The sequence below is a fragment of the Cannabis sativa genome, chromosome 8 (assembly GCF_029168945.1).
Source record: "Cannabis sativa cultivar Pink pepper isolate KNU-18-1 chromosome 8, ASM2916894v1, whole genome shotgun sequence".
NCBI classification, from domain to species: domain Eukaryota; kingdom Viridiplantae; phylum Streptophyta; class Magnoliopsida; order Rosales; family Cannabaceae; genus Cannabis; species Cannabis sativa.
In genome coordinates this window covers 50,590,423-50,608,695 of record NC_083608.1, presented here as the reverse complement: position 1 = coordinate 50,608,695, position 18,273 = coordinate 50,590,423, and the positions used below count along the sequence as shown (strand labels likewise).

The 18,273-nt window shown below is 32.2% G+C and overlaps 5 protein-coding genes across 7 annotated transcripts; 2 read left to right on the top strand and 3 right to left on the bottom strand.

Moving 5' to 3' along the window:
- Window positions 1-998: 998 nt before the first annotated feature.
- On the top strand, window positions 999-4,712 carry LOC115701467 (uncharacterized). Its single transcript, XM_061102260.1, is given in 2 exon segments — window positions 999-1,496; window positions 4,034-4,712. Coding segments are annotated over 2 exon segments (855 nt in total). The 5' UTR covers window positions 999-1,055; the 3' UTR covers window positions 4,448-4,712.
- Window positions 3,949-8,532, bottom strand: LOC115701465 (pheophorbide a oxygenase, chloroplastic). Its single transcript, XM_030629272.2, has 7 exons — window positions 7,891-8,532; window positions 7,045-7,280; window positions 6,823-6,949; window positions 6,101-6,237; window positions 5,840-5,999; window positions 5,453-5,731; window positions 3,949-5,365 (listed from the first exon to the last, which is right to left on the bottom strand). The coding sequence occupies exons 1-7, from the start codon at window positions 8,332-8,334 to the stop codon at window positions 5,111-5,113; spliced, it is 1,638 nt and encodes a 545-aa protein (XP_030485132.2). The 5' UTR covers window positions 8,335-8,532; the 3' UTR covers window positions 3,949-5,110.
- A 2,202-nt stretch (window positions 8,533-10,734) lies between these two features.
- LOC115701468 (uncharacterized) lies at window positions 10,735-13,819 on the bottom strand. Of its 3 annotated transcripts, none has more exons than XM_030629277.2 (3): window positions 13,685-13,819; window positions 12,272-12,364; window positions 10,735-12,160 (listed from the first exon to the last, which is right to left on the bottom strand). In XM_030629277.2, exons 2-3 carry the CDS (start codon window positions 12,352-12,354, stop codon window positions 12,031-12,033), a joined length of 213 nt encoding a protein of 70 aa, XP_030485137.1. In that variant the 5' UTR covers window positions 12,355-12,364; window positions 13,685-13,819; the 3' UTR covers window positions 10,735-12,030. The 3 variants fall into 3 exon arrangements, with proteins under 3 accessions (XP_030485137.1, XP_030485138.1, XP_030485139.1); XM_030629278.2 differs by having other exon boundaries at window positions 12,272-12,411; window positions 13,685-13,803; XM_030629279.2 differs by having other exon boundaries at window positions 12,272-12,403; window positions 13,685-13,787.
- Window positions 10,801-11,420, top strand: LOC133028983 (histone H2B.1). Its single transcript, XM_061102258.1, has one exon. The coding sequence runs from the start codon at window positions 10,801-10,803 to the stop codon at window positions 11,230-11,232; it is 432 nt and encodes a 143-aa protein (XP_060958241.1). The 3' UTR covers window positions 11,233-11,420.
- An 803-nt stretch (window positions 13,820-14,622) lies between the features above and the next one.
- Window positions 14,623-17,433, bottom strand: LOC115701466 (soluble inorganic pyrophosphatase 6, chloroplastic). The gene is made up of 6 exons (XM_030629273.2): window positions 17,068-17,433; window positions 16,130-16,290; window positions 15,946-16,046; window positions 15,679-15,860; window positions 15,135-15,233; window positions 14,623-15,038 (listed from the first exon to the last, which is right to left on the bottom strand). The coding sequence occupies exons 1-6, from the start codon at window positions 17,302-17,304 to the stop codon at window positions 14,946-14,948; spliced, it is 873 nt and encodes a 290-aa protein (XP_030485133.1). The 5' UTR covers window positions 17,305-17,433; the 3' UTR covers window positions 14,623-14,945.
- Window positions 17,434-18,273: the final 840 nt, after the last annotated feature.

The following is an 18,273-nucleotide window of genomic DNA, read 5'->3' as shown; positions in this document are numbered from 1 at the left end:
CTTACTCACTGTTCAAGCAATCTTTAGTAAACAACAAATGTCATCTGACTTTGGCTTGATTACTAATGATTGTAAAATTTTATTGTCTTCTTCACCTAATACTAGTTTACGTTTTATTAAACGATCAGCAAATCGAGTGACCCATTTTGTGGCTAGACGCTCTCGATTCTACTCTGATCGTAGCATTCTTGAGGATAATGTTCTCGCTGACCTTCATGCCATATTATATTCAGAATGCTAGTTTTAATGAAGTTGATATTTTATTTTTCAAAAAAAAAATTGCATCACTCTTTCATTCTTGGTTATGTACACCTCGAGTTCAATGGAGAGAATTACTTGTCTTGTCTTAATGGATTCGTAAAAGATGTTTTAAAGCTATCTATAAGCTCTGAGCGTGTTAGTATATTATGTTTATTTTATTATGATCTCATAAAAATATCATGCAGTAACAATTATATAATATATATATGCTAATATAAATATTGTGTGAATGATGCTTATTTATTTACTTAATTATTATTATTATAATTAAATGCATTTTGATTGTATTTTATAAAAATTAACCAAGATTAATTCAGAGTTTATTTAGATACATTTATCAAATTAAAAAATTAACTTACTAAATTATATTTTTTGTTTTTGCAAAAAAAAAAAAAAAAGAAAGAACAAATTATGACAAATAAATAATGTAATTTTCATATTTTGCGAGAAAAAAAAGGAAAAAATATATAATTAATTTTGATATGAATAGTGATACCTGCCTAATCCAAATATTTCCCCAAAAACATGAAACTCCTACCCGCCAAAATCAAATCTCTTAAATTTTCAAAATCCAAACAATCCCTGTCATGATCCAATAAACATCCACCGTCCATTCCCTCCCTTCCACGGATCAACTCATCCACGTCATCAATCCGCGTCTCAAACTTTAACCCAATGAAAATCTTTTTCCTTCCCATATAAATTATCAAACAAACCCAATATCTCAACTCACTCAACCCATTCTTTCCAATTTCTCTCTCTAGAAAATCAAGTAATCTTCTGAGTTCATAACAATGGCGCCAAAGGCCGAGAAAAAGCCAGCTGAGAAGAAACCGGTGGAGAAGGCCGAGAAGGCTCCGGCAGAGAAGAAGCCACGTGCCGAGAAGAAGTTGCCAAAGGACGCTTCCGGAACCGATAAGAAGAAAAAGAGAACGAAGAAGAGTGTGGAGACTTACAAGATCTACATCTTCAAAGTTCTGAAACAAGTTCATCCAGATATCGGAATCTCCAGCAAAGCTATGGGAATCATGAACAGTTTCATCAACGATATATTCGAGAAACTCGCTCAGGAAGCCTCCAAGCTCGCTCGCTACAACAAGAAGCCAACCATCACCTCTCGGGAGATTCAGACCGCCGTTCGGCTTGTTCTTCCCGGTGAGCTTGCTAAGCACGCCGTGTCTGAGGGTACCAAGGCTGTTACTAAGTTCACCAGCTCTTAGATTAGATCTGATCTGGTTTACATCTTTAATATGTAAAGTATTTGATTGTTATTAGTTAGTAGTTAATTCCTACATTTTCTGGTTAAACATGTTATTAAGACAAATTAAATGCTCAATTATTTAAGACAAATCAAATCTCTTTTTGTAGAAAGAAACTATTTTATTTGAGACTTTATATTACATATTGTTTAAATTTGTAATATTACAAATGTCATGGTTTTAATTTAACTAAAAAAAATAATGAGAAAAAGAAAGATGGAAAATATTTTTGTTGAATTTAAAATAGAATGAAATTAAATTACAATTTAAATTGGGAGATGAGTTCAAGATGAAACTCATCATTTACAAGTTGAAGAACAAAACACACAGATCTAACTCCGTAACTTGGTGACACAACAAGAAATGGATATTGTTTTAGTTCAAGATCGATTTGATTTATTCCTTAATCAAGTTTCAAAGCACTCTTTCCTTCCTTTTTTGATTAGAATCAAAGATATCAACATTTTATGCTCATTTGAGGTATAGGCTTTTAACATCTCCATTTCTGTTCTTTAATATTATTTTAATAAAAAATATTATGAATTTTTTATTATTTTATAAAATAAATTTATATTTTACAATTCAAATTGTAAACTATTATTAAAATAATTAAATAAAATGGAGAGCACAATTTGAGCAACAATAATAAAAGTGAGTTTCTATGTTAACATATTTTAACTATTATAGCTAAAGAAAAATAAAGAGCACCATTAGAGATGCTTTTACAACTTAAGGTTGAGTAATTCTAAGAAATACTTGAATTTATTAAAAGACAACACCTTAATGCCAATATTAAGGGGGTTATTTTCTCTTATTCAATTTTGAGTTTCCCACCAATCTCCTGTATCTATTTAACCCAAAAATCAAAACAAAAAAGTTTGAGCATTTGTATTACTCAATATGTCTAAAAGTGACCGTAAACATTGCTCAAATGATATTTTCGTCTCAAAATACTCTTTTCAACTGAGTTTCCTCAATTGATGAGCTTAAATAAAATTGTATATTGTATGGCCCAATACAGTTAAACCCCATAACAATTAACAATTTTGATTTTTTACGCAATCAAAATACTATTTTAAAATTAGAATTTAAAAGTAAAAAAGAATGGGTTTATGATTAACAAGCCCTAAAATCAAATGACCTATGATACCAAATTTTAATTTTAAACACGCTAAGAATTATAAAGTCATAAAATAGATTCAAACAATAATAATTATAATAATCTTGAAATAACCCAAAGTTATATTATTTTATTTAGGGTACTTAGACATACCTCCAAGCTTGATATTAATTCTCCAATTACCAAGTTCATCACATTACATCCACTATACGTCAAAGAAAGATAAGGGTGTAATGTTTGATGATTACTACTCTATTTCACTCTCTACACTCACATACCCACACTCATCTCATCCATAACAGGAGTATCACTAATAAAAGGGCTCGCTTAATACAATAATATAGTCTATACTGATGAAATAAAAAAATATATATAATTTTACAAATATTATATAAACAACATTTAATTATTAATTATTATTTAATCTATCATGATTGTAGTTTAAAAAAAAGATAAACATTAAGGGGTACTTCAAAGGATCACGAGAGGTAACATATTGCTATCATTACAAATTAATATCGGGTCTCACACACATTGATTTATTAAATAAGATAGAAAATTACTAACCACTTACAACACACTACATTAGTATGGTGTTGGGCACTTTAAAATACCTAATAACAATGCTATTTAAAAAATTGACAAACATTAACTTGGAATTCGTTTAAATATTTTAGCGTTTTTGGTGGCTAAGCCCAACTATCGTTTTACTTACAATTAACCTTTCAGTATAAGTAAAGTGATAGTGGAGATAGTTTAGCCGTAAAAAAATTAATAATGTAAAAAATAGATTACATCTTAAATTTACAAACATTTAAGTAGTTTAGTAGATTTTACCACCAAATTTTAAATTTAAAAAGTTAAGTATAAATAAAATGACAGTTAAAACTTAAAAGTGTTTAGTTAGAAAAAATTCCATATTTTATAGAAATCTAAAAATTAACTGATTAAATTATATTTTATTTTGCCACCAAAAAGAAAGTACAAGAAGAATATAAGAAGAATAAATAATATAATTTTGGTTTTTTGCTAGAAAAAAAAAAAGTAATAATAATGTAATTTTAATTTTGAGTTGAATACCAAATCCAAATATTTTCCCAAAAACATGAAAGACCACCCGCCAAAATACCAAATCTTACTCAAATTTTCAAAATCCAAACAACCCTTCTCACAATCCGATCTCCACCGTCCATTCCCTCTATCCACGGATCGAGTCATCCACGTCATCAATCCGCATCTCAAACTTTCAACCAATCAAAATCCCTTTCGTTACCATATAAATATAAAACAAACCCAATAACGCAATTCACTCAACTCATTCTCTTTCATTCGCTTTCTCTCTCAAATTTTTCTCTTTCGAAAAACTTCTGAGTTCATAACAATGGCGCCAAAGGCCGAGAAGAAGCCAGCTGAGAAGAAACCGGTGGAGAAGGCCGAGAAGGCTCCGGCAGAGAAGAAGCCACGTGCCGAGAAGAAATTGCCCAAGGACGCTTCTGGAGCCGACAAGAAGAAGAAGAGAACAAAGAAGAGCGTGGAGACTTACAAGATCTACATCTTCAAAGTTCTGAAACAAGTTCATCCAGATATTGGAATCTCCAGCAAAGCTATGGGAATCATGAACAGTTTCATCAACGATATCTTTGAGAAACTTGCTCAGGAAGCCTCAAAGCTCGCTCGCTACAACAAGAAGCCTACCATTACCTCTCGGGAAATTCAGACCGCCGTTCGCCTTGTTCTTCCCGGTGAGCTCGCTAAGCACGCCGTGTCTGAGGGTACCAAGGCCGTTACTAAGTTCACAAGTTCTTAGATTATTGAAGAAATGATTTCGTTCCTGGTTGTAATTTCTATATTTATGTCTGGTGAGGGAAATTAGGGTTTCTAGTTGTAAAGTTAATTCCTTTTTGCCAGACTAGTATGGGTATATGATCATACTTCTCCTGATTTCTGATAGTCCCTTTTTGTAATTCTTGGATTTAGATTTAGATCCATTTGAAATGACAAGATTCAGGTTGTATCCCAATTCTGTTACTTTATGGAAATTGAATCTTTCTTTGATTACGTTAGGATAAAAATTGTCTGAATTGATTAAGTAAATGTTGTAATTTCCTTGTTTTCTGTTTTGAAGAATCTTAGGTTCAAACTAAGGCAAAAAAAAAATATATATTATAATGAAAGGTTACTCTTTTTTTTTTTCATCCATTCCCAATTTGTCACGAGAGATTCAGTTAAGCCCAATTTTTTTACTTTGTGAAATTCGATTCTTTTTTCATTTTATAAAGATTATAATTTGCTTTGTCAGGCTAAGAGAATTTGTATCTCTTTCCTGATTAAATGTTTCTACAACTCAGAAATGGTTAGTTAGAATATTTGTTTATTTCCTTCCTAACACGTCACGTATACCTTAATTTTGTATGGTTTATCAATTTGAACTGTATACAGAAATTAAGACTCTTTTGAGTTGAGTGATTCTCTAATCAATGTCAGCATGTACATAATCAACAAACACAAAATTTTTTTGGAGTTCATTCAGAGCATAAGCTAAACCAGCACTGAGTATTGCGAATCCCGCCAAGAGAATTCGATCTTCAATCCTGGAAGGAATCCCAGCTGCAGCACAGAAACCAACTGTGGCGCCAATTAGAACCTTTTGCCATGTTTGAAATGCTGTGTAAGCTCCTTTACATGATGAACACTTGAGTGTGTGTTGCTCAAATCTGTCTAGCATCTGTAAAAACCGAAAAACAATTAACATAAAAACCATTTAGTTCTGTTCTGTTCAAAAACAAACATTGATGTGTTTTTCTTAACTCACCTCGCGTTTTGATAAGACGGTTGATGGCAAAGGTTGTTGGCTGCTTGTACCGAACCACTCGGGCTGGCTGTTGCCGTGTCGCCTTAGCCAATTTCGAAAAGCCAAGACGAAACGATCGGCTTGAGTGGGAGTGAATGTGAGTTTAGTGTATTCCTTGTTAACATCTGTAGAACCCTCCATTGATTTTGAAAGAAAGATCTTTTCTTGTCCTTGAAGGACAATCATATCTCCATCATACACTTTGTTTGAAGTCCAGTGCTCATGCCATCTTGGAACTAACTGAAGGACAACAAACCCCACAAATGTGTCCTCAGCACATAAAATCTTTTTCAAAAAAAAAAAAAAACTTTTCAAACAAAATGAATGAATTCTATCATATTTTCTCACCTGCCACCAAGCAGGGCCTGGCATTGTGAACTGGAAGAAGTTCCGAGCACTACAAACGATTGAACGAGTCTTCCCCGGTGCCATTGGTACATTGAATGAACAAATCCATATGATCCATTTTTGATCTCCAACTATTGGGAGCTTTGTATCTATCTCAACTCTGAAATATGAAGACAATAACAGTACTTAATTGACAAGCGAATATGGCAATAAATAGAAGATCAAAGTGTGAAGTTAGTAGCCAGAGAAACGAGAAATTACTTGTTTATATAGTAGCAAGGAGCAACAAACTTGGCACTGATTCGTGGGTTCCCATCATTCGCACCGGCAAATCCCCAAGGACCGGTAGCCTCCATCTTAAATGGCAATGGCTTAGCTCTGTCTCTTCTTCCTGTAACCTGTGCAGAATCAACCAACAAGTTAGCAAGGAATATATTCAACTCACTACTAATCACAAATAGGCTCTAGAAGATAATACACCAAAGTAGCAAAGCACTGAATGATGAAGAAGCAATGATAAGTGTTATTACAAGTGCCTCTAGATGTATCGGTAAATATGATTGTGCCCTTCAAATTGTTATCGATGTTAAATATTCCCCTTCAACTTTGAATGGTAGTAAAATATGAAACTTCAATCTAATATCGTTAAATTTGTATAAAATATTTAGTAATTTTACCCTTAAAGTATGTTCACTATTATATTTTCTCTCCGAACTTTTACCACTTTCAAATTTTATTTGTCTTTGTAAAAGGATCACGATTTAGCAGTAGTAAAAAATCAGGGACAAAATGTGATAATTGATACACAGTTGGACCCTGAAATCAATTTTTCCTTATAAGAGAAGAACAACCAAAGTGAGCATTGAACATAGTTAAGTCTGCCAAATATTTGTCAGTTGGCGGGGGACATGACATTTAAAGTTGAATACTCAATGAATCAGATCAAGTGGCAGATTGTTCTAAATCAAGACTTTATAGTGTACCTTGTGATGAGCAAAATCAATATGGGAAGGATCAGAGACGTTTTCCATTAGAGTATCATAGCCATAGAAGAGATCGCGTTGAATAGTCACAGATGAAAACTCAGGCTTATCAAAGTCATCAGGCAACCTAAACATTTAAAAAACCAATTATATTATTAAAACATCATTAAAATAGTCACAACATGACATTAAAATATAATAACATAATAATAGTTTACATACATGGGAGGCTTGGTGGCATTAGCTCTTTCCCAACCATTCTCATCAGGCCAAACAAAGAGCAGACCTTGGGAGACTAATGTGGGGAACCTAGTAACACATGCTCTCGGTGATCGGATGGCACGAGCTTCCGGCCCTTCTGGTGCAGCCTGTGGAATTTTAACACATGATCCACATCCATCAAAAGACCATCCATGGTATGAACACTGCAAATTACCATCTTCATCAATTCTCCCTTCCTGTAAAAAAAACCAAACAAAAAAACTCATTATTTTGGATTCAATAATCGTTAAAGCTATAATCTTTCTGATCACCAATCTTGAAGTAAATGAATCTCTAGTTGTTTGAGTTAATGGATTCTAATATAAGGATAACTAACTTGTGTAGGAATTTCAGTTCTTATCAATAGCTATGAATCCAAAGATTGAATTTTTCAAATTTAGATCCCAAAAGAGCATAAACACGCTAAAGAACATAATCCAATAAGCTTATAGATTAGGGAGCTTCGGCAAGTAAGTAAATCTCTAGTTATTTGACTTAATGAGTTCAAATGCATGGATAACTAACTTGTGTAAGAATTTCAGTTCTTATCATGAATCCAAATATTGAAATTTTCTAATTTAGATCCCAAAAGAGCATAAACACACTAGATGGCAACACTTTCTCTCATCATCAATCATGAAGTAAGTGAATCTCTAGTTGTTTGATCTATTCAAATACATAGATAACTAAACTTGAGTAAGAAATTCAGTACTTATCAGAGCTATGAATCCAAAGATTGATTTTTGTCTAATTTAGATTCCAAAAAAGCATAAGCACGCTACAGAACATATAATCCAATAAACTTACAGATAAGGGAGCAAGCCTATGTGGGCATTTGTCATCAAAAGCAACCCATTGGCCACTACCCTTGTCTTTCCACAGAACAAGGTCTCGACCCAGAAGCTGAAACGGAGTAGGCAATCGAGGGTCCAAATCTTCCAATAGAGAAATTGGGTACCAATGATCTCTCCAGTTGAATTTCGAATCCAACTTCTCATAACCTTCCTCTTCTACCGGTTCCTCATAAAGGTCCGAACTTGATTGTTGGGTAGTTGGGGCAGCCACTCGTAGAGGCAAAAAATTGGCTGATCTGGCGGAGATTTTGGGGTTTGGAGCATTGTTGGGTATCAAGCAAGAAAGGGTTTTGAAGGGTTTATCAAAAGAAGAAGAAGAAGAAGAAGAAGAAGAAGAAGATGATGATGATGATGATGGTAAGGAAAGGAATGAAGAAGAAGAAAGGAGTAACGCCATTAAAGGTGGAGTCTTTATGTGTTGAATGTGATTAGAATGAGTTGGTTTATAATGGGTTGAAGAAGAAGACTTTGCGTGTAAGGTTCAAATGGTGCTCAGATTGAAATGGGAACAGAGAAAGACAAATCAAAAATCACTCTGTTTTTTGTTTTTGTATTTAGAAACTCTTTTGTTGAATTTGAGAGTGTTAGGGAAAATGGGTTAGCGTGGGAGAAAATGATTGGCTTAAAAATCTGTTGGGTTTGCTTTAGGACCACAAATTTGTTATTTATTTAAGACTAATTTGTTAATTTTGAATAAATAATTAAGTTTAATTTTTAACGGTAATAATATTAAGTTATATTTTCAAAATTTTTTAATAAATGTCAAGTTATTATTCACCTGTCATTTTTTTATTGGTATATTTAAATTAATTTTTTTTATAAAAATAAAATTTAACAAATATATTTTAATATCAGATTCAACAAATATTTTTTTTAAAGGAATCCTCTTTCACATTTCTATAGGGAGTTAACCCTAAAAACCATCAATTGTCCATTTGTTGTAAATACATTAGAGCATCTCCAATGGAGAGCTATAAATATAACGCATTTCTATATTTTAGAATATTTCTTTAAAACTTAACTTCTATCGTGATATAAAATGTGTACTACATTTGACCCAAAAGATAGCATGGGCTAATTTTTAGCCGTCAATAATTACCACATTTTTTAATTACTTATTTGACATTCATTAATACTATTCATTAATGATTTTTTTCTTCATATTTATAAGGTTGTTGTTAGTAGCTTCTGTCCGATTTGCAACTACCATGATGAAACCATCCTCCATGTGCTTGTCACGTGTCCTATGGCATTGGCTTGTTGGACAAAAGTTGGTGAGAATACGACAATCACAACTGCTATGGATTTCTTGGAATGGTGCTCTACTATGTTCGATTCATCCTCAAACGAAACCCAATGCATGGTTGCTATTCTCTACTGGGCCATTTGGAAAGCTCGAAATGATAGAGTGAATAATAATTAGATGCCTAATGTTTCTGCTACTGTTGCTTCTGGCGTTACTTACTGGGTCAATGGAAGACCGCTCAAACTCCTGTGGAGTCATCTCTGCTGGCTGCTAGTGATGAGGCCGAACAGTGGAGCCCCCTGTATCAAATGGAATCAAGGTTAATGTCGATGCTTCAATTTTTGAAGACTCTCAAGGCTATGGTTATGGTGTTGTTGCTAGGAATGAATTCAGTTACCTTATTGAGGGAGTCACACGTTCTTATCCGGGAGTGGTTCGGCCCGAGTTAGCGAAGGCGATTGGAATTAGAGAGGCTTTAAGTTTGATTAAAATCAGAGGTTGGCAACAAATGATTCTTGAAGCCGATTGTTTGGTGGCCATTCAAGCTATCTGACGTCCTTTCACCATGATCTCTAGCTTTGGCTCTATTATTCGAGATTGTAAGGATTTACTTATGGACTTGAATAATGTTTTGATCTATTTTGTAAAGCGTTCAGCAAACTCAATAGTTTACGCTTTCGCAAAAGCTTCTAATTTTTATTCTGGTCATGTTTTCAGTATGGGAGATGTCCCAACTGATTTACTATCTTGTTTGGTAACAGAATTTGAAGGTTAATAAAATTTTTGATTACTTTTCTTCAAAAAAAAAAATATAATATAAATAAAATTAATTATTTTGTATATTTCAATGAACATTGATTGTAGTATTGATTTTTATAACAAATTTGTACATTATGCATTATAACACAAATATAAAATCTGAGCCAAAAATAGTTTTATAATATATTTTGAACCCAATTTAAACCAAAATATATACAATCCATCATGCTCTTATAATTAAATTAAGAGTACATGTAAATATTTTATAAAATATAGAATAATTTGTGACGTAAATATACAAGTTTAATTCTTAATTGCAGATAAATACGTCAGTTATATTTTTGGAACTTCTATAGGTACTCTACCGTTAATGACCTGCTATTGACTTGACACTAAACGATTAAGTACTTATAGAAAATTTAAAAATATAATTTAAGTATTATTATTTTTCAAAATTAAATTTAATTATTTATTTGTAATTAAAAGTTAAATTTAAATATTTATCCAGTAATTTACTATAAAATATATATAATGCCCAAAAATTAATTTATCAAAATAAAAACTAATGTAATTTAAACACCCGCCTAAACCAAAACATTTCTCAAAAAACATAAAAGCCCACCCGCCAAAATCCAAACATTCCCCAAACTTTCAAAATCCAATCTCAATCGTCCATTCACTCCTTCCAACAAATCAACACCTCCACGTCATCAATCCACACCTCAACCTTTTCAACCAATCAAAATCTTCCCCCTTCCCATATATATCAACAAACCCCAATCTCAAAATTCCAACAATCACTCTCTCAATTCACATTTCACATTTTCCATTTCAAATCTTCAGTAAGAGATCGTACCAATGGCACCCAAGGCCGAGAAGAAGCCAGCAGAGAAGAAACCAGTGGAGGACAAGAAGGCCGAGAAGGCTCCGGCAGAGAAGAAGCCACGGGCCGAGAAGAAATTGCCCAAGGACGCTTCTGGAACTGACAAGAAGAAAAAGAGAACGAAGAAGAGTGTGGAGACTTACAAGATCTACATCTTCAAGGTTCTCAAACAAGTTCATCCAGATATTGGAATCTCCAGCAAAGCTATGGGAATCATGAACAGTTTCATCAACGATATCTTTGAGAAACTCGCTCAAGAAGCCTCTAAGCTCGCTCGCTACAACAAGAAGCCAACCATCACTTCTCGGGAGATTCAGACCGCCGTTCGGCTTGTTCTTCCCGGTGAGCTTGCTAAGCACGCCGTCTCTGAGGGTACCAAGGCTGTTACTAAGTTTACCAGCTCTTAGATCTGGTTGAAATCTTTATTTCGATTTAGGGTTTACGTTATGTAAAGTTTTTATTTTTATTTTTTTTGTTCTTATTAGGTAGTATGGTTAGTGGTTTATGTAGTTTTTGCTTTTTTATAATTATCCCTTTTTTGTAATTTGTGGATTTGGTTCCATTTGCAATGAAAAAAATTGTTCTTTGTTTGAAAGGTTTGTACTTGGCTGTTTCTTAAATTAGGTTTGAACTTTGTTCTTTTGTTTCCTTATTGGATTAAATTGACACATGTGTTTGAAATTGAAACCCAATTAATTGAATAAGATTTTTGGTTATTTAACAACCCCATGGGAAATTCTTTAGAAAACTTTGTTTCTGATCTATGGATTTTAATTTAGGGGACAATTAAAGTCAGGCAAACAAACTCCTTTCTGCTCTAACATTAGATAATTGTGAAGTAACTATTTACTATGTAAGTAATTAATTCTTGTTACAAGTTCTAAAGATTGAATCTTTTCGAGGTTTTCGAACAAATTGTTAGTTTCATAACAGAAAATGTAATTTCAATTCAACTTTACAATAAAACAAATGTACGGAAATTTCAAATAAAGGCTCAACAAATAGTCAAAATAGCTTGTATTCAACCTATTCATTCCCTTAGGTTATATGTTTAACTGAGTGCATAAGACTTCAGTTATAAGGCAATTATTACATCTATCTCTTCACATTGTGCTTAACAGAAAAACATTCCTTTGTGTTCCCTCATCGAAAAGTTAAACGATTTCGAATAAGAAATGCTAAGCAACAGCGCCTGCGATACCTTCTTATGATTTTTTTGTGTATGTCTGATGATCAGGTCCAACGTCGCGAGAACCGGTGTTTATATAAGGCCCTCGGAATGTTGCCTGTGGTGACAATGGCTTTGTTGGGTCAATAACCGGGGTCTTGGCTGACCTGAATTGTGGAAAACTAGTAACAATTAAAGAATGTAGAATAGTAGTATCCAATATCCAATCCAGTTCTTGAAAAAGATGAACAGTTTACATTTATATATGTATTACTTACGCCATATAAAAGGGAAATGCCAAGCCTGCACTTGCAAATGCCACTAAACCAGCAGCCACAATCATATTTCTAGAGCGGGACATGGTGGTGCCACTGCGAACCGAAGAGCGGTTAACTCAGATGATTAAGTATCTGATTTGCTATACAGTAATAACATTTCATGTCTGAGTAATTATTGTTAGACAAGGAATCTAGTTTTACATAAAAGATAGTAGGTATTAAAATGATACAAGTTCAAGGGATCTTAACAAAAACAATATCAGTATATTAGCTTGAAAAAAATGAGATTTGGTAAATTCATGAATGCTAAAACTAGTTCATGTGACTATTAGCTTCAGCTCAGATTGCTCTGCACTTTATATACATGTATATATTTGTTAGAGATTTTAAACACTTAACTGTTAAAACAGTTAGTTAATTAGTTAGGTAACTCGTTTTTCCGTACTCTTGGAGCCCAAATAACGATCTAGAGAGAGAATTGGAGAAGAAATTTACAGAACCCCTTAATTGAGTTCTTTGTAGGTGCAAAACACTATTTTTTGACTTTGATCATTAGTGATCATCCCTGTAACTCTGACCAACATTCTCATTGAAATAGAAATTGGGTCCAAGCTGCAATGGCTTGTGATTGAATCTCGTTAAATTATTTGTCTCCTATTTTCCTGTGCTATAGCATTTCTATTCTCATAGCATCATTCTGCTATTACTATTATCTTTTTTCTGGTTTTATCATCATTTGCCAATTAGTTAGTTTACTTTTAGAACTTTTATGTTCTTGAAGAGTGATTATTCACAACAATATTTTTAATAGAAAAAATTGCGGTAAAAATTCGCAAAATGTTCACTTTCATGTTAATGAGTCTCCAACTTAAAAAAACTGCCTTTTTTTTCGGGTATTTTTACTGCATTTTTCTCTTTTTAATACTAAAAAGCAAACTTTGAAACAAGATTCAAATTTATGCCCACAAATATCAGATTGGGTAACCACTTGACTTGACTACACTTGGCTATGCCCATAAATAACAAAATACAGAACATCATACAATTTCAAGCATAGAATTCCTACATTACAATGATTCCAATTTTGAAAATGGGGATTTTACTCAAGAAAATGGAATCACCCAGAAGAAAGGAAAAAACAGTTGTATCATTCAAAGTCAAAAGTAAATAAAATTTGAACAAACCATGTTTCAATAATTAATGGGTGATATTTTAATGGTTTTATGAATTTAGAAAACACTCATACATACAAAACACACACACACACATATATATATAATCAAATTCTGAGTTCCTCGAAAAATTAAAGAACTTGTGAACAGCACAAAGGGAGGAGAGTGATTATAATTTTTTTTAAAAAGGGGAAAAACTTTATTGAAGAATAAATTGAAAAAGGAGTAGAAAGAGAATTACCTGAATTGGTAGTTCAGTTCTCTGTTCTTCTGAGTTCTCCCAATTCCAAATGCTTCAAATAAACCAGCAAACCTTTTCTTTCAGTTTATCTCATGTCATAATAGGGAATGGTTTGTTCAAATAATTGGGCCCTCACATCAGTTTATTGGCCCACTAAATTAAACCAAAAGCCCAATAAAGACTTCTTTTTTTATTATTATTTCAAAAATACAAAAAATTAACTTTTTTTTTTCTTCAAAAACTAAGGTGATATAGAATTTTAAATATTTTTACTGTTTTTAAAATTTTATTTACAGAAAATACGGTTTGTATTTCTATGTTGTACTTTTTTGTTGGTTGTTTTTTATTATTTGTATATTTTTTTATATTACTTTGATGTTATTTAAATATTATTTTATATAATTTTTATAAAATATCGTAAAAATATAAAAAAATTACTATTTTATGTAAAAAAAATTTATATCCAAATCCAAGTTGGAGGATTACATAACTTCAAGAATATGTTATGTTAATTCATGACCAATTTGTTTCTTTTGTAACAAAAGTTTGAAGTCAGAGTTAACTTCATTATTTGCTTATCTAACTTAACATAACAATATTATTTATTAAAAGAAGCTTAACTATATAATTAAAGAAAATTATTATATTCTCTTACTTCTACTAATATTAGGTGATTAAAACTAATGTATCAACTTAAAACATGTAAGCTATAAGACTAAAGGAAGGTTTGGTTGATTTAGTGGTTTGCTTGATTTTATTTTGTAATAATAAGTCTTTTGCACCCTCTTTGACACTGCCTTTTACTATTTCTGATAATCGGTGTGGTTAACAGTTTGTTCGATCATCTTCGCGTAAGATTTGTGCAGTTTTGCTTCCGCCTGACAATTTGGACATTGTTCCGATTTAACCTTCATTGAGTTGTGAGGTAGTATAAGTAGTAAGCATGGAAACTAATCACATTTTTATTAAAAGAAATGAAATGTTATTCTACTAATAGAGGTAGAATTTAAAGGTAGCTTAGCTTCTATTGTGAACAGAGAAAACCCCACCAAAGACCATACATTATAGCTTCACTTCCAAAGTAGTACTGTTCTTCAAACATGTTTCCTTAAAATTAGAGGAGATTATCCAATCCAAGCTCAATTGGCAAAAAATGGGGACCCCATTCAATAATTATTACTCAAGATAATAAAAAAAATACACGACTTTTAAAAGTGAATGATCCTTGAAAAGCTGTGTAGTTCATAATCAAATGCTCTCTCTATAAAAGTGACAATTCTCCAGCAGGAATAGATCTCTTCACTAGTTTAGCCCATGATTCATTGGTTTCATTGATGACTTTAAGAGCATAATCCTGTTATATGCATAACACAATTTTGTTATATAAATATGTATATATGCACAAGCACAGCCTCTGATATTGAATATGAAAAGTTGAGTTGAAATATACCTTATTAGCTGCTTTGTTGCCAAGACCAAATCTGTTAGCAGGTTTTCCATCTGGGATCTTGTAATCTCTAAACCAGTCCCTTATGGCTGTCAGAGTTCCCTGCAAATACTCAATGCTTTAGCATTTAGCCCCATTGGCCATCTCTATCCCATTTGTAATTTCATTCCTATATCGAAGTTCGAAGATTGTACAGAATAAGAGGTGCTCTAGATTATGGGCAATAGCTACTGTGGCCATCCTTTTGGCTATTTTGTTGTGGAGAGAAATGGAAGAACTTTCAAAGGTACCGAAAATGGAACAGTAGAAATTTGGGAGAAAGTTAAATTCTCGGATGTTTATGATATTGTTTTGTCTATTCATGAGCATCCTAATATATTCAAAGGAAACTAACAAATGCATTTAAATCAAGATTCGAATGCATGTCATGTAGAGATAAACCAAGAATTATTTTCCCAAAAATACTTCTAAAACTTCTTATATTCTCAGATTAATTAACAGTTTGATTCAGCTCCTTAAAACATAAATAAGTAGAAGATAAACATACCGGGAAATGTTTCTCAACGTCATCAACATCGTTCACAAGAGACGCCTTTGGATCATCCAATGAAATTGCTACTATTTTCCAATCAAGTTCACCTTCATCAATCATAGCTAAAGCACCCAAGGGCTTCACTTTGAGAATCTCACCAATCTTTCTCTGACGCTCACCAATCTCTACTACATCAACTGTAAATTTAATATAAACCGAAAATTAGACTTAACACGGAACAGGGACATGCAGAAAAATGAATATAAAACATCAAATTGAAACCTGGATCATTATCTCCAAATGCTCCTTCAACTTCAGAGTTAGCCAATGTCGGGTCTTCCCATGTTTGAGGAAGCAATCCATAGTTCCAGTTTATATTGTAACTGCAAATATGAGAAACATATATTAAGGCACATATATACTAGCAAGCTCATAGAGAAAATTAACATATTAAGCGAAGGCTTACGGGTAGTATCGAAGCTTTCCTTTCTTTGTGTCCTGCTTAATTGGAGTGTGAGATTCATCAGTAGCAACTTCCATCTTTGCACTTGATTCTTTAGGTATTTCAACAACAAAATTGAAAATGTTGTCTCCCAAATGCAAAGGAATATCATGCCAAGGGGAAATCTGTACAGATAGAAAAATGACATTGACACAAATAGGAAACCTTTTCAGTATCTTCAAGAAGACAATACTTAAATTATCACTACAAATTTCATAAAGACTATGTTTACAAAAAAACTCATACACAAACATTAAAACATCATAGGCATTTAATTCATGATATGTTAGGTGAAACTTCAAATCAAACATTCTTTGAAAAATATACCCTTTTGAAAGTGATTTTCATTTTGTTAAGACTTCACATTTAAACTATTCTCCTCTTGATTTCATTGTAACTAATTGCACAAGGAATATTAATAGTCTAAACATAGTATGTCTTGTTTTTGTCAGACAATCTGCAAACAAGGCCGCCAATTACTTTGTCAAACTATTTGCAAACAAGACTGTCAATTTTTTTTGGCTCGGATTCGTCCCTACTGATTTGCAAGCAATAAAGATTTACACTTTTATTCAAAAATAAATAAATAAATAAAATTACTATTTACATTGAAAGAAACAAAAAACACTCTTTCTCAACCAAGCAAAAAATATCTAATTAAACCTAATAAAGTTTTATGCATTATCCTTTACATACATTTCTTCTCAACAAATCTCAATGATTTATAGTTATTGAGTAAACAATGTTGGCCTTTTAATTCAACTCTTAAGCAAAAATTATCAAACCCAATAGTAAATTTTATTCAAACGTGAATATTTCTTTCCCAATGTTTTAAATTTCTCGGAAACCAAACAACCACCAAGAAAATTACAGAAATCAAAATTAAAATATAAAGGTCGGACCTTTTTTCCAGAATCGTCGACAAAGAAGACTCTGTAGTCTAGAGTTTCAGGTTGACCTTCCTCCTTGGTGAGAATCTGCGGCTTATGAATAGCTCGACAAGTGAAGGACCTCTTAGGAGTCGAAGCAAGCCTTCTGGTGAAATAGAGGCTGGTTCTGTAGGAAGCATTCTTTGGGAGAAAAGGAGAAGCTTTGGAGAGAAAGCATGAGGTTGTGGAGGCGGCTATCGCGGTCGCCATGGATGAACGATTGAACTGAGTTTACTGAGTCGAGTTGAAACGAGTCTACACTGTGAGGGAGTGAGTGAGTGGCTGGTATAGTTATAAATTTATAATATAGTTTGCTTTCCTTATTTATTTATTTATTTATTTTTGTAAGGATTTGCTTTCCTTATTTCATTAAATTATTATTATTTTCACACTTGTCGCACGTGCCTAATGCCTATTAGTGATTGGCTTAACCTTTTAGAATTGTAAAAGGATTAATTAATAATAAAAATTACACTTATAAATAAGGATTTTTGCCCACTAAATTTTAACATGTACCAAATCATGTCCCTTAAAAATTCTCACTAAACTATTGAGATTGTTAGATTTAAGGACTTTTGTCTAATTTCATTCAATTTTATTATTTCAATGATTATTTATGTACTGAATCATGCTCCCCAGACTTTGATATCTATCAAATCATGTCCCTCAAATTTTGACATGTACTAAATCATGCCCCCTTAACTTTCATCCATGTTAGAATTTTTTTACTAGAATTGGACAAACGTCCTTAAATTCAACAATCTTAATAGTTAAGGGGCATTTTTAACAACCTTGAAGTTCAATGAACATAATTTAGTACATGTCAAAGTTTGGCGGAAAAAAAATCTTAATTAGTCTATAATTAATTAATTTAAGAAATCAAGTCCATTAAAGTTATTTAAGATCATTTATAAATTTTTTAAAAAATTCGAAACAAAATTTTTCAACCTTATTTTTTCCTATTGTAAATTTTTAGTAGCATCTTTGAAAATTTATAAAAGAAAAGAATGGGCTAAATTGTAAATTTTTAGTTCTATATCGAATAATAAAGTTATTATTATTACTAAATTTTTATTGAAAGAAATGATTCAATAACTAATTGATATTTCAATAAAATGTGTTATTAGAGTTTTCATTCCTATTTTTTTAAATGTCATGATTTGTTGATTTTACTCTTTG

Coding starts and splice junctions, on each gene's coding strand:
- LOC115701465 (XM_030629272.2), bottom strand. CDS start 8,334: ATGGCGTTACTCCTTTCTTCTTCTTCATTCCTTTCCTTACCATCATCA. Junction 6,238..6,822: donor TTGATTTTGCTCATCACAAG/GTACACTATAAA, acceptor GATTCTGCACAG/GTTACAGGAAGAAGAGACAG. Junction 5,732..5,839: donor CAGGCCCTGCTTGGTGGCAG/GTGAGAAAATAT, acceptor GTTGTCCTTCAG/TTAGTTCCAAGATGGCATGA.
- LOC133028983 (XM_061102258.1), top strand. CDS start 10,801: ATGGCACCCAAGGCCGAGAAGAAGCCAGCAGAGAAGAAACCAGTGGAG.
- LOC115701468 (XM_030629277.2), bottom strand. CDS start 12,354: ATGTCCCGCTCTAGAAATATGATTGTGGCTGCTGGTTTAGTGGCATTT. Junction 12,161..12,271: donor GCATTTCCCTTTTATATGGC/GTAAGTAATACA, acceptor TCCACAATTCAG/GTCAGCCAAGACCCCGGTTA.
- LOC115701466 (XM_030629273.2), bottom strand. CDS start 17,304: ATGGCGACCGCGATAGCCGCCTCCACAACCTCATGCTTTCTCTCCAAA. Junction 15,861..15,945: donor ATTTGGAGATAATGATCCAG/GTTTCAATTTGA, acceptor TTAAATTTACAG/TTGATGTAGTAGAGATTGGT. Junction 15,234..15,678: donor ACGTTGAGAAACATTTCCCG/GTATGTTTATCT, acceptor GAGTATTTGCAG/GGAACTCTGACAGCCATAAG.